The sequence below is a fragment of the Garra rufa genome, chromosome 1 (assembly GCF_049309525.1).
Source record: "Garra rufa chromosome 1, GarRuf1.0, whole genome shotgun sequence".
In the NCBI taxonomy this organism is placed as follows: Eukaryota; Metazoa; Chordata; class Actinopteri; order Cypriniformes; family Cyprinidae; genus Garra; species Garra rufa.
This window is the reverse complement of record NC_133361.1, coordinates 43,544,748-43,558,713: the sequence shown is the minus strand read 5'-3', so window position 1 is coordinate 43,558,713 and position 13,966 is coordinate 43,544,748. Positions and strand designations below refer to the sequence as shown.

At 41.8% G+C, this 13,966-nt stretch overlaps 1 protein-coding gene across 1 annotated transcript in view; it reads right to left on the bottom strand.

Annotated features, from left to right (window-relative positions):
- Nucleotides 1-743: 743 nt before the first annotated feature.
- Nucleotides 744-13,966, bottom strand: part of LOC141335580 (RNA binding protein fox-1 homolog 1) — a 52,206-nt gene continuing 38,983 nt past the window's right edge. Inside the window, exons 8-9 of the mRNA XM_073841089.1 lie at nucleotides 8,800-8,875; nucleotides 744-2,815 (exon numbers count right to left, since the gene is read on the bottom strand). Of these exons, the coding sequence (XP_073697190.1) occupies nucleotides 2,693-2,815; nucleotides 8,800-8,875 (199 nt within the window). The 3' untranslated portion in view covers nucleotides 744-2,692. The remainder of the gene's footprint in view (nucleotides 2,816-8,799; nucleotides 8,876-13,966) is intronic.

Below are 13,966 nucleotides of genomic sequence, written 5' to 3'. Positions count from 1 at the left end.
GTTAATTATTGATCACCCATTTCTGTGAAGAGGTGTTGTAATTACCTAGCATAATGTGACTCCTTCATCACATTTAAACATTTATATTGCTTATCTTTCCAAGGAACCTCTGGCTAAGTTTTTCCAATTACACTGATCAAATCGAGAATGGGGGGTAATTCTTCTTTTCTTCAATTAGAACTATCTGTAGTATACATAATTTATGAAATTCCGTCATACCTTAGCGAAATGAGAGAAAGATAATGAATATCTGCTACTTACAGTTACGCGGGGCAGACGGGTTCAGGTCTGATGGCGAGAGGGTCCCATCGTTCTCCAAAGAAACCTTCACGCTCAGAATATTGTCATTGGTAGGGCAGTTATGCAAATGATCAACTTTTGTGCCAAAAATCTACGGCTATCCACTAAAATAAGCTTGTGTCGTGGCTTCCTTTCTGGAAATATCTGCAGACCGGAGATGTTTCATAACCCTGAAAGTGTGTGGGATAACCTAATCAGACCGGGAGAATCCGATCTCGCTCCTTCATCCTAAATACAGTCTTCTTAAAGCCATGGCACAGATGACCACCTCAGACCTGGCAGCATCAATTCCACTTAACCTCCTCGGAGATGACGATTTCCTCCTCGCCTTGAGCTTTTCAATGCAATTTCAGTCAATGAAATCAGATCAGAGGACAAATGCACTCCGTCACATCTGAACGGCAGACGCGAAAGAAAGAAAGAAATTCGGAGACAAATTCCCGTTATCTTGAGAAACTTTATTGATGGTTATTGTTATGCAGATCATAGTGCATGCACATACAATGACAAGGAGAAAGCCTGTCCACAACACGTACTTAAAGCAGAAAGAGCAGAATCACAGCAGTGGGTAAGATATTTTTGCCAAGTTGTGTGATGTGACGCACACAGTACACAAGAGGATATTTGCAGCCGGATAAACTGAAGCTGCTCTTTTGTTTGTATTTTTATGCAATTGAAACTTTTATAAATACAAAATAAAGAAAAATGAGATATGTGACAAACACCTCTAATTAGGTATACTTGTAAACAACATGAAGGGAAGTCTTCGCGTATGCACAGCCAAGCTGCGACTCTTCAAGAACACCTCGACAGCTTGTTTGTGTAGCACTTGTAAATGACATAGTTATCATTATTCCTATTTACATATAGATATCTTTTTCACAAGTCATATATTTCTCAGTTTCTCGATAATCAAACAGTTTCAAAGTGTAAAGGCTGTGTTCTAGAAAATAATAGTACAAAGGATGTCACATTAAAAATGATATCAAAACGAAACACTCGAAAGAAGCGGAGAACCAAAAGAAAACAGACAACGGAACGTCCCACAAGTGAGAAGGAGAAGAAGTAGTAGTGATGAAAAAATTGCAGGTTGTGTGTGTGTGTGCAAAATTGTACAGTTGACAAAAATACTATGATTATATCTACATAATGATTGCATTACTTGTAAAGTGTTGATATAAATCTGTGTATGATTCCATAAAAAATGAGACACCTTTCTCTAACAGTTGGTCTACCACACTAAATCTAAAACATTATACAGTTGTGTTTTTCGTATAAGAGAACATTTTCACTGCACAGATCAAATTTAATACACTGTTAGTTTATTTTTTCCCACTCTCGTCTTGTACAAATAATCAGAGTTTCTTAACTTCTGAGAAAAAAAGCAAAAAAACAAAACAAAACAAACAAAAATAAAACAGAAAAACAAAAAATATAACCGGCGCTACCGTCGGCGTCTTTTTTTTTTCTTTTTCTTTTTCGTGTTTTGTCTCTCCCGTATTATAAAAGTCAGCATTTATATCAATCGACGTACTGGAAGTACCGTAATATAAAAAGAACATCTCGTGGTAGGCCTAAACTAGCGAGGGTCTGAATTAAGGACTAGATAATAGTTAAACAGTAAAATACTGTCATGGTGAATTTTTGGGGAGTTTCTACGAGCTGCTATGTATAGTCGGAATATACACACTGAACACCCCAGGAACATAACCTTTGGCTTTGAGTAATGACTGATATAAGACAGCTTAAATAATCGATACCTCAGTGGTCTCTTTGACCGGCTCTGTGTCTTCGCTGCACTCGGGGGAACTAGAGCGACGTTACCGCCAGCCCCCAGTCTTCCGCCCACCGCGCCCGTATCTACTCCTACCCACAACCCCCTGCGCACGCTCCCTCCACGGCACAGAACTCAGAAACAAAAGAAACCCAAAGAAAAAGACGAAAGGCGATGTCAAATGGAAGCAGAAACCACTGGACGACTCTAGTCACTTACACTCTTACAAAATATGATAACCCCGAAGTGACTTGGAATATTTATCATACATAACTCATTTACATGATAAAGCCCTAACAATTTGTATCTTATTATTTTTTTGTCATCTTTTTATAATCTAGCAGCTCTCTAGATCACCACAGAAACCTCTACAGCCAACAATCTATGTAATCTTTAGAAATTAAAAACCCACAATATTAAAATACACAGCACAAAATATCTGAGGTATAAGATGAAAAATATCCGTTTTTGTCTTCTCTCTCTTAAGAGATGCTAAAATGATGCACTACTGCATGTATTGCAATACCCAGGCCTCTGAATTACTCCTCCTTTACCCCCACAGGAAGATTCTCAATAGGTTTTGAAAGGTTTTCTTTTTTTTTTCTTTTTCTTTTTTTTTTAGTATGGCGCAAAACGACTGTATCCACCTCGGTATATACTAGCCTGCAAAGAAGAAAGAACGAGACCCACATCGTCGGCGTGGCTTCTGGTCTTGGCATCAGTCAAGGGAGCGAAAGCATTCTGGAAGAGAAGCCACGGGTTTGGACACGTTTAATTGACACAGTTCAGAGGAGACCTCCGCTAGCATTCAGGCTATTTGCCGTACATACCCCCCGGACGAAATCAATCACGTTCCATCATGCAGCAAGCACACCAACACACCTCATGCCAGAAGAGATGCATTTAGCTACTTCAAAACGTAAAAGGGGTGAAAAAAATACAGTTAACAGAGCAAATTAAAAAAAGGAGCAACAAATGAGTTCCATACGCTGCAGAAAGCATTTTCTTAACATACTTTGTCTTATTTTCCAGCAAAAATCTTACATAATTAATTTACAAAATCAACATTGTATAATATATATATATATATATATATATATATATATATATATATATAAATTGATACAAATTAAAGGTGCAGCTAGTGGTTGAAATGGGTACTGCGGTCTCAATTCAAAATATTGTTTCTCCCGCCCCCTCCTTCTCAGACTGACACTCATGTGGCTTGAAATAATAAATATAATATTTATATTTATATTATTTATTCATGCGGGTTGCCAGATTGAGGAAGTGCAACACAAATGAGCGAAACTGACAATAAAAGGTGACGAGCCTTACAATGGAAACTGATGAGTTAATTTATTCGCGTTTTAATATGCCTGTGGTCATAGAACTTTCTAGATTTTAGGTTGGGTAGAATCTGTGATTTCTGAACCAGTTTGTTTGCTCACTTCCATTACTTCAGTATGCTGTGTTTTCTGCAAACTGGCAACCCAGGCTGTCAAAATATCACTGGTTAAACTGCCAATGGGTGGAGTCACATGGACCAAAACAAAAACAGACGTTCTGACACAGAATGCACGTTTTCCAAATAGAATAATTAGCTTTTGTTTTTCAGAGAAACAATTATGTGAACTTAGCATGTTTAATAAATGTCTGCAAGTGTATTATGGTGTTTTTATTAGTGTTGTCAATCGATCAAAAAATACAAACAAAAAATAATTTCATTGCACTTTTTTTTCTGAAATTAATTGTGAATCCCACTTAACACTCAAGTTTTTAAATATACTTTTATATTGCAATAATTTCACATTTAGTCTTAAAATTAATGTAGAAACAACATTAAGACAGTATATTTTTAATATTTGTCTAATGGCATCTTTTTAATACTAATGATGTCTCTTCGAAATTGTTTTTTCCCCCTAATATTTAACAACTGACTATAGCCATTCACTGAGAGCTAACAATTTTAACATTTATTAGACTTTAAAAAAGATACATTTTTAATTTAAGTGAACATAAAACATTCTTCACATAAACCCATTATAATAAATATCATATTTAGCTGCCCTTCAGCAAGTAGGAAATATACAGAAATTGTTATACAGAAAAGCTATCAAACACTAAACTCTAATTTAAATACAGAGTAATCCTTAAACACTGCAAAAAATGCTTTTCTTCTTCTTCTTTTTTGTCTTGTTTCCAGCCAAAATATCTAAAAATTCTTAAATCAAGAAGTATTTTCTAGACAAGTAAAAATTATTGTCTTGTTTTCAGAAAAAAAAAGAAGTTAAATTTTGCTTGAAACAAGCAAAATAATCTGCCAATGGGGTAAGCAAAATAATCTAGTTCCCCTTCAGTCGTTTCACTACGACGTTACATATGGGAACTTGCTTGAGAGTCCAATCATCTCTGAGCCTTATTCAAAAGGCCAATGAAAATTGTGAAAAAAGTCTCCTTTGGTGCTCCACAGGAGGAAGAGATGTCTGTCGCAGCATCAGAGGGAGAGTCTGAGGGTGAGGTGGACGTCTCGGCGGCCCAGCGCCCCTCCGTGGTAGCTGCCCCATCTAGGTCGATGCTGAACTCTCGGCTATGCTCCTCCGAGCCGCCAGGGGGATCGGTTTGGAGGTGCCTCACGCGCCTTTGGGCGGTCCTTCCAGGTTGGATGACTGGTTTCTGGGGCACCTACTTTCACGTCTCGATTTCCCCCCGGCACAGACCCCTTCTGCGGTTTGTCCCCGGGGGTTGAGCGTCTCAGTACGAGGTGCTTCCATTTGGTCTGTCCCTCTCTCCCCGTATCCTCATCAGGATCACAAGAGTTCCCCTGTCCCCTCTTCGGTAGACAGGTATTCGCATTTTCAGCCGTCTCGACGACTGGCCCCTTGTAGCTCACTCGCGAGTTCCGTTGTGCGGATAGAGGGACCTGGTGCTTCGGCACCCCTGCCATCTGGTCCTTCAGGTCAACCGAGGGAAGAGCAAACTCTCCCCAGTGCAGAGGATCTCTTTTCTCGGTCTGGAGCTGGACTCGGTCAACAGGACAGCCCGCCTTGCTACCAAGAGCGCACAGTCAGTGCTGTAGTGCCTGGGATTATTCAGACACAACACAGCGGTCCCTCTCAAAATTTATAGGCTCCTGGGGCATATGACAGCTCCAGCCGCATCTTGCCGCTGAGCTCGTTTCATATGAGACCGCTTCAGCACGATTGAGTCCCGAGATGGGCATGGCATCCCGGCTCACTACGGACTGGCGTTTTCCCGCAGTCAGCCCGTGGCTCACCATGGGTTGAGATGCCATGTGCAACGGGCAAGCAGCATCGGGCTCCTGGACAGGACCCCGACTGCAGTGGCATGTCAACTGCCTTTAGTTGTTCCCTGTGCTTCTGACCCCTCGTCACTTCCGACCGACGTTTCGCCAGAGGCACATCCTTGTCGCACTGCAACCGCATGCCGCAGGTCACAACTCGCCCGCCATCTGCTCCTACGGAGTCAAACGTGGCAGACATCGCTACGTGCCATTCACATAACACCAGGGAAATAGTCCAGCTGACTTGGAGTCATTTCGGCAAGGCCCAGCCACATTCGCTCGCCTTCCCGAGTCCTCCAATTGCCAGTTGTTTTTTCTCAACAAAGTTGCACTGGCACACAGCTGGCCTCCGGGGCTCAAGTACGCCTCTTCCCCAGTGAGCCTCCTTGCATAGTCCCTGTGCAAGAGCAGGGAGGACGAGGAGCAAGTCTTGTTGGTTGCGCCACGGTGGCCCACCCGGACTTGCTTCCCAGAACCCATTCCCCTCGCGGCAGCCCCTCCCTCGAAGATCCCCTTTACGAAAGACCTTCTCTCTCAGGGGATGGGCACAATTTGGCACCTACGCCTCGTTCCATGGAGCTCGCATCTCTGGCCCCTGGACGAGATGCGTCAGACCTCTCCAGCCTTCCTCAGGCCGTGATAGAAACTATCACTCAGTCCCTAGCTCCCTCTACTAGGCAGGCTTACGCACTGAGGTGGGGTCTATTCGTTGACTGGTGCTCCTCTCGGGGAGAGGACCCACAGAGATGCACGATTGCAGTAGTGCTTTCCTTTCTGCAGGAGAAATTGGAGCGCAGGCTGTCCCCTTCGACTCTCAAAGTGTATGTTGCTGCCATTGCAGCGTATCATGATGCAGTAGATGGAATATCCCTCGGTAAGCGCCAACTCATCGTGAGGTTCCTAAGAGGTGCGAGGAGGATCAATCCTCCCAGATCGCACCTCGTGCCCTCTTGGGATCTCTCCGTCGCCCTCCAGGGCCTGCAGGATGCCCCATTCGAGCCACTGGCGTCAGTTGAGCTAAAATTTTTGTCACTTAAGACAGTGCTCCTGACTGCGCTGGCTTCCATCAAGAGGGTAGGACTGCACTGCTGTGTCCAGTACGAGCTCTACGAATATATGTAGACCGTACTCAGCACTTCAGACGCACTGAGCAGCTCTTTGTCTGCTTTGAAGGTCAGCAGAAAGGGAATGCTGTCTCCAAACAGAGGTTGGCTAATTGGGTGGTAGATGCCATCTCCCTGTCATATTATACCAGGGACAGCCATGCCCCTTAGGTGTTCGTGCCCACTCCACATGGAGTGTTGCCTCATCCTATGCGTTGGCTCATGGTGCCTCACTAGCAGATATCTGTAGAGCTGCGGGCTGGGCGACACCTAATACCTTCGCTAGGTTCTACAACCTTCGCGTAGAGGCCGTATCCTCCCGTGTCTTAACATAAAAAGACTTCAGGTGAGCAGGAGGACGGCTGGTGTCGGCTTGCTGCGCCAATCCCACGAGGATCCGTGCGCTATTTTCCCAGAATGTTCCCTCCGGCGAACCCTGGGTCCTCCATGTGGCAATATATCTCAGTTTTTTTTCCAGTGGTCAGCCAGAAGGCCACTGTTTCCCTCGTATATCCCTAAAAGTTTATGGATATATTGAATTTACTTCTATTTCCACATGAAAAGATCTCATGTGCTCCGCCCCCCCAACCCATGCTTCAGTATAACTGTCATCCCTGTGGGGCCCCCTTCTATTGGTCCCCAGGGCGTTGGGAAGGTTACGTTACATTTCCATCTGCTGACACGTACGCCTGTCAGCACGTGGGTTTGTGCGTAACGCGGCGTCAGGGTCGTGACCTGTTCCATAGGGTCTGTTCCCATATGTAACGTCGTAGTGAAACGACTGAAGGGGAACGTCTAGGTTAAGTAGGTAACCCTCGTTCCCTGAAGGAGGGAACGGAGACGTTACATCGCCTGCCATGACCCTGGCGTTGCGCTGATGCCGGCTCGATCCGGCTCCTCAGGGAAAACCTGAATGACTGGCTGCATGCCGCCCTCTTTTATACCCGTATGTACGGGGAGTGGCTTGGCATGCAAATGCCACTCGCCAATTTTCATTGGCCTTTTGAATAAGGCTCAGAGATGATTGGACTCTCAAGCGAGTTCCCATATGTAACGTCTCCGTTCCCTCCTTCAGGGAACGAGGGTTACCTACGTAACCTAGACATTTTCTGCTTGAAATAAGATTGTTTTGCTTACACCATGATTTAAGAACTTTTAGATATTTTGGCTGGAAACAAGACAATAAATGTAAGTAAGAAAAGCATTTTTGCAGTGAAGCTACTAAAGTTATTGATTCTTTTTTTTTTACTAATGCCTGGCGCTGAAGTGAAGTTGGGGTGTGCATTTGAAAAGTCTCCTGTTTGACATTGTAAAGACATTACAGACTAAATAAACACAATATTTTTAAGACGTTAAACTGAAAAAATCAATTGCCTGCATTAACATGCTAATTTTGACAGCACTAGATTTTATGCTTTAGTACTGTCAAAAAAAAAAAAAAAATACATTCAGCACCTTTAAGGTGCACAAAAAAAACTTTTTTGTTAGTCTGTCATGAATTTCTGTGGCCAAATTCTTTCTCCCTCATGCCAAATTGCAGATTGTGTGGATTATTACTGAAACTGTATTTTGGCAGCAAAAATATGCAGAGCGACGGTAAATGTGACCCCACCTTTAGAGAGGTTTAATATTAAAACAAGAAACTTAAAGCTTACAAATAATAACATTTATAATAAAAAATGTAAAAAAAAAAGTTTTTTTTTTTTACTGTAAAAGTATTTTTACTGGAAAATACAGATTAAGAAATCGATCTTTGCAGCGTGTGTTTAGTTTGCAATGTGGACACTTGCGATCAAAAGCAGTCCAGGTACAAACAAATCGCACATCGCAGCACATGCCTGGAGACTCTTGTCGGTCTTCCTCGTGCTCTTTCATCACAGCGTCTCTCCTCTGCTCCCTCCCTCTTTTAGCTGTTGCTACAGCACCACTTAGGTGATGGATTTAATTATCAAAATGACTAATTATTCCATTAAGGGGAGCGCTCGGCTAGGTGATATTCACAAAATTAGAAATATAATAACTAACATGCACTACACTGCCAAGAAATTAAGACATTTATCACGTTTACTGGGAGGATTAATGTGGCATTTCAGCTGCCGTTAGCACAAGAGACAAATTCAATTAAGTTTAAGTGAGGAGATGTCAGCAGTGCTAAAATCCATGCAGGAGGAAAAGGTGGGAAGAAAAGGGAAAAGAATGAGCGTACATGACAAGCGTGCACTGAGAAAAGAGCAGGGAAGGGATAAATAAAGGGGTGATGAGGAAAGAGGAAAAAAGGGAGGAGGAGAAGACAGGTAGAGATGAAAATTCACGCTCACCATGGCACCAACGCTGTATGTGGCTGCTGGAGCAAGTGCGTGGTTGTAGGGGTCGGCAGCATAAACTCGTCCGTAACTGTGGAAACACGGAGAGATGGTCAGACCGCACTGCTGAGTTGAAAAGCGCTTCTTTTCTATGCAAACACAAATGTCATACAGTCATAATACGACACCACGGACTGAAGCAAATACACATGGTGATGATTTCAGAGTGTTTGGAAAATGACAATCAAATGAAGTCAGAGAGGAGAAAATCACATGGCTCTTGCAGTCATGCTGCACAGGGCAAAGAGGAAGACATCACTGTTTGAAAGTTGAAGGGCCACTTGTGCAAGACCTCACTAGATGCTCTGTTCACTCAAATCGTGCGTTTACCGGATGCCAGCGCTTACAGCGATATCCGTTTGTACGTACAACCTTTGCAAATCGGTACCAAGAGGAATTTGCTTGTTTTTTCTCTAGTTCAATACAGTTGCACAAACAACCCTTCAATTTTTTAGTAGTTTAATTTAGGCATATTGATCAAAAAGGCAAAAAAATACATCACAGGAAAAAAAAAAATCAAACAGACCAGAGATCAATGTTTTACAGTACTTGCACCAAACAAAAAATGAAACAAAACATCTGTTCATTATTCTCGTTTGGGGCTGACTTGATGAAAATGTTGCAGTGTAAATGTGAGCTTGATTTATATTCTTCCAGTGTTTTTTATCCTGAGATCTCACCCTTAAAGTTCAAGCAGGCTTTAAAGGAGAAGTTTACTTCCGGAACAAAAATGTACAGATAATGTACTCACCCCCTTGTCATCCAAGATGTTCATGACTTTCTTTCTTCAGTCGTAAAGAAATTATGTTTTTTGAGGAAAACATTTCAGGATTTTTATTTATATAGTAGACTTCTATGGTGCCCTGAGTTTGAGCTTCCAAAATGTAGTTTAAATGCAGTTTCAAACGATCCCAAATGCGGTTGTAAACCACCCCACCCGAGGAAGAAGCGTCTTTTCTAGCTCTGTCTGAACTCTGTTCTTTCCGGTTCAAGACAGTTAGGGAATGTTGAAAAACTCCCATCTTATTTTCTCCCTAAACTTCAAAAATAATTTCAAAATCATTCTACATCGCTGCAGAAGTACCAACCCAGTGTTTGCAAAGTGAACATGCAAAGAAGCTCAAACACCCTTAACAAAAAAGGTAAAACAGTGATGTAGTACGATTTTGAAGTTGAGGGAAAAAATTAGATTGGGAGTTTTTCAACCTGCCCTAACTGTCTTGAATCGGGTTCAGACAGAGCAAGACAAGACTAGTGTTTGAGGTTAAAAAGTATATAAATTGTAATTAAAAAATAAATAAATAACTGATCGTTTTGCTAGATAAGACTCTTCTTCCTCGGCTGGGATTGTTTACAACTACATTTGGAATCGTTAAGCTTAATATAACTTAAACGGATGAGTTATAAACAAATTCACCCTCCTCACAGTTGACATGTAGGGCGAAATTAGCTATATAGACCAAAACCACTTTTTGTACCAGGCTGTAAACATATTTTTTTTCTGCTGTAAAGTTGGGCATTTTAACATGGGTAGTCTATGGGATTGACTCCCTTTTGCAGCCAGTCTCTAGCGGCCAGTCAATGAATTGCAGTTTAAGTCATTTCCGTGTTGGTTTTAATAGAGAGAGCGGGAGGTTGCCGCTTGGTTCAAACTCAGGACACCATTGAAGTCCACTATATGGGGAAAATTGTGAAATATTTTCCTCAAAAAACATAATTTCTTTATGACTAAAGAAAGAAAGATATGAACATCTTGGCTGACAAGGGGGTGAGTACATTACCGTTAAATTTATGTTCTGAAGCTTCTCCTTTAAGATCACCACATTTGAAAACAGCCTTGTTAAGCATGCATGGTGTTTCTGGACAAGATAAAGAGCCAATCAGAGGGCAGGGAAATTAGGCAATTTGCATATTCTTCCACTCCTGGCGATTAAGAAGTTAATCCACCGCAAATTAGTATAGACATTGTTATTCACTACACAGTCGCTCTGTCTTCATATTTCAATGCGCGGCCAAGTATTTTGTTTGACCTGCGTTATCTGTGTTTACAGGGGCTAGTTTTAATGAGTATGCAGTGCAGTGATCAAACCAGGGCTGCCTCCGCTCTTCTGGAGCTAAGATTGAAAAGGTGACCCTCAGGATATAGCACCTGGTGAATTATTCCTCAAGTATTAAGTACGGGAAAAGAAAAAAAAAAAAACGCTGATTGGATGAGTCACCTGAAATGTAAGAACTGGGGTTTTTAATTGCTGTTTGAAGGACAGCGAAAATGTTTTTGTCTGTTTTTCTAAGCAGTGCCTGGCGGAGAAGCACTACAAGTTCAAGCTTAAACTCGTCCTTGTGACTATCGGTTTGTACTAGGCTCCTCCTGCCGCCCATCGAGGCAGGTTGAAGGCAAAAAAAGCCCTGATTTATGAGACCGGTAAGCTCTATGTTTGTTAATGAACAGCGGTGACTCTAACATACAGCTAAATTAGATCTGGGCCCTGAGATACAGGTTAATAAATCTCAGATGGCTGGGATATATCTGCATTATTGACTAGATGCTCATTATTTTGGAAAATGTGTGCTCCAGCAGCGCCATTCCTCTAAATGTATTGACTTTTCCCACCAGGAGACCGAACGGACAGCTCATTTCTATGATTTCTTTAAACAATGCCGGGCTGTGCTTTAGGGGCTCTAATACGAGTTGCTTGGACCTTCTCGCTTCTTCGCTTACTGATTAAGTCGGTGTGCGAACGGGATGCGGCGCGGCCTTCGGGGTTATCGGCAATTATTGAACTGGGACAATTAGACCATAATTTGCAAGTTTTTCAGACTCCAAATTACACATTCCAATTGTGTTTTACAGAAAACAGCTGATGTCTTCAAGAAAGTGCCTTCTGCTAAATTACAGCCTTGTTAGCATATTCATTTTCCCTGGTCGAGGGAGGAAAAAAAGGAAGGGGGGAAAAAGGGCCGTCACAAAATCAATGCACGGACAGACAGGTCCATTTTCCTTTTGGTATACCGCGACTCAAACTAGCAATCACACTTGTGTCATTCCCAAGATCTAGCCATCTACAGCCAATGTGCAAGACACCATACACTACATGAGCAACCTTGATACGACAACGACAACAGCACCACACGTCCGTAAAACAATAAGACAATCAAACCAACCAAAAAAAGGCCCTCTCGCTCGCACACACACACATACAGATCTAATGGAGAGGGAGGGCGATGGTGGAGAACTCAAAGGAACCATGGAACACAAGGAAGATTGAGACGAAAAAAAAAGGAAAATCACAGATTCCAAGCTCGTGACAAGCGTGTTCATTTCACTCTTCAAGGAACACATGCCCCTTCCAAGCAGTGCCATGGGAGAGAGAAACAGAAGATGAGAACTATGAATGCGATGCCTTCCAGCTATCCTCATGCAGTACTCCAAAACTACTCCACTCGTCCAAAAAAGAGCATTCAAGAGAAACGTAGTAAGAAAAAACGTAACATCTACTAATCAAAGGGGGGCAGAAATAAGGAGACAGCCGGGCATTAGAAGCACTCACTGTCGGGGTGCATAAAAAAGGGGGTATATGCTCGCTCCCTCGCGGGTGCATCGAGAAAGTGAGGGTGATTTGGTATTCATTTATATTTATTTATTTTACCTGAGGAGGTGTTACAAGAAATTTCATCTGCTGCAACGAAGACGAAATGATCTCTGCAAGAGAAGATAAAATTTACAATACCGCCTGCTGACTGGCTGGATGGACGAGAGGCGGGGGGGGAAGGGAGGAAGGGAGGGAGGGAGGTAGGGGTAGAGGAGGGGGTGTTAGGGAATGGAAAGGGAGGAGGGATGGTGGAATAAATGGGTTTTAGTTCACAAGCAAAAAGAACCAGAGCTCTCAGTGAGCGGCCCCGCACCGGTATCGACATGGAGGAACAGGGAAGAGCATGCTAGGGGGGATTGGAGATGCAAATGTGGGAATAAAGAAGAAGGGTAAAAAAGACATATACAGTATATCAGAGATGAGACTAAATCATAACCTCGGACTGGGGCCGATTCAATAGAGACTGCAGCTGTGCGCGAGACGCTTTGATTTAGCCACTCTAAACGTCCTCTCCTCTGTAAACCCCCTCCCTCCATCACTATTGTTCTGTAAAAGTCAAGGAACTGCATTCACAGCATTACTGAATAGCACTGGGATGGCCTTGAACGGTCACATAAAAGCCGGCCGTCGAGCCCGTTAGAAACACCTGAGACTGCGACCATTATACACGGATGATATTGGAAATCAAACAGATAATATTATACATCAAAGCGCTTATGTCATACACCATAAACTTTTCTTGGGAGAGAGACGAGGAGAGAGAGAGTAAAGCTAAACTCCTGCTGTATTATGGACAGATTTATTTGAGATATATTTTAAAATGTTAAAATAACAAGGTGCACTTAGTCATTTTTTTTGACCTCATTAAAAAATGTTATACTTGTGAAGAAACAGACAGCGCATTTTTGAAAAATTCATGGGGTCAGTAAAAGAAAAATCATACTTTTATTAGGCAAAAACATGTTACATTGATCAAAAAACCCCGTAAAGGCATTTATAATGTTACAAAATGCTTCCGTTTCAAATAAATGCTGTTCTTTTGAGCTTTCTTTTCATCAAATAATCCTCAAGAAAGTACAATGGGTTCAAAATTTAAAAGCACTATTGTTTTCAACATGGATAATATAAATTGGACTTATGACTGCTTCTCCTCATCTTGTTAACAGTTAATCAGACCACGATGTTATGAACAAAAATAATGTTTTTCATAATTTTTAATATGAATTTAAGCTCTTCTTCTGAAATGACTTTTAAGCCAGTAGCCAAATTGATTTTTTTTTTAAAGAAACTTACATTTGGACTGGTTCAATCGATTCCCAACGGAAATAAACAAACTCTCGCCCTACTTTTTTGGGGGGTTATTTTGTTTTTTGGTTTAATGTTTCTATTTCAAATACAACAGCACAACTGTTTTTAATATGGATAAATTAGACTAATGACTGATGAAAATTCAGCTTAGACTTAGAATAAAGCACATGCAATTATATTAAAATACAAAATGATAAATTATTATTACATTGTAAAAACATTTC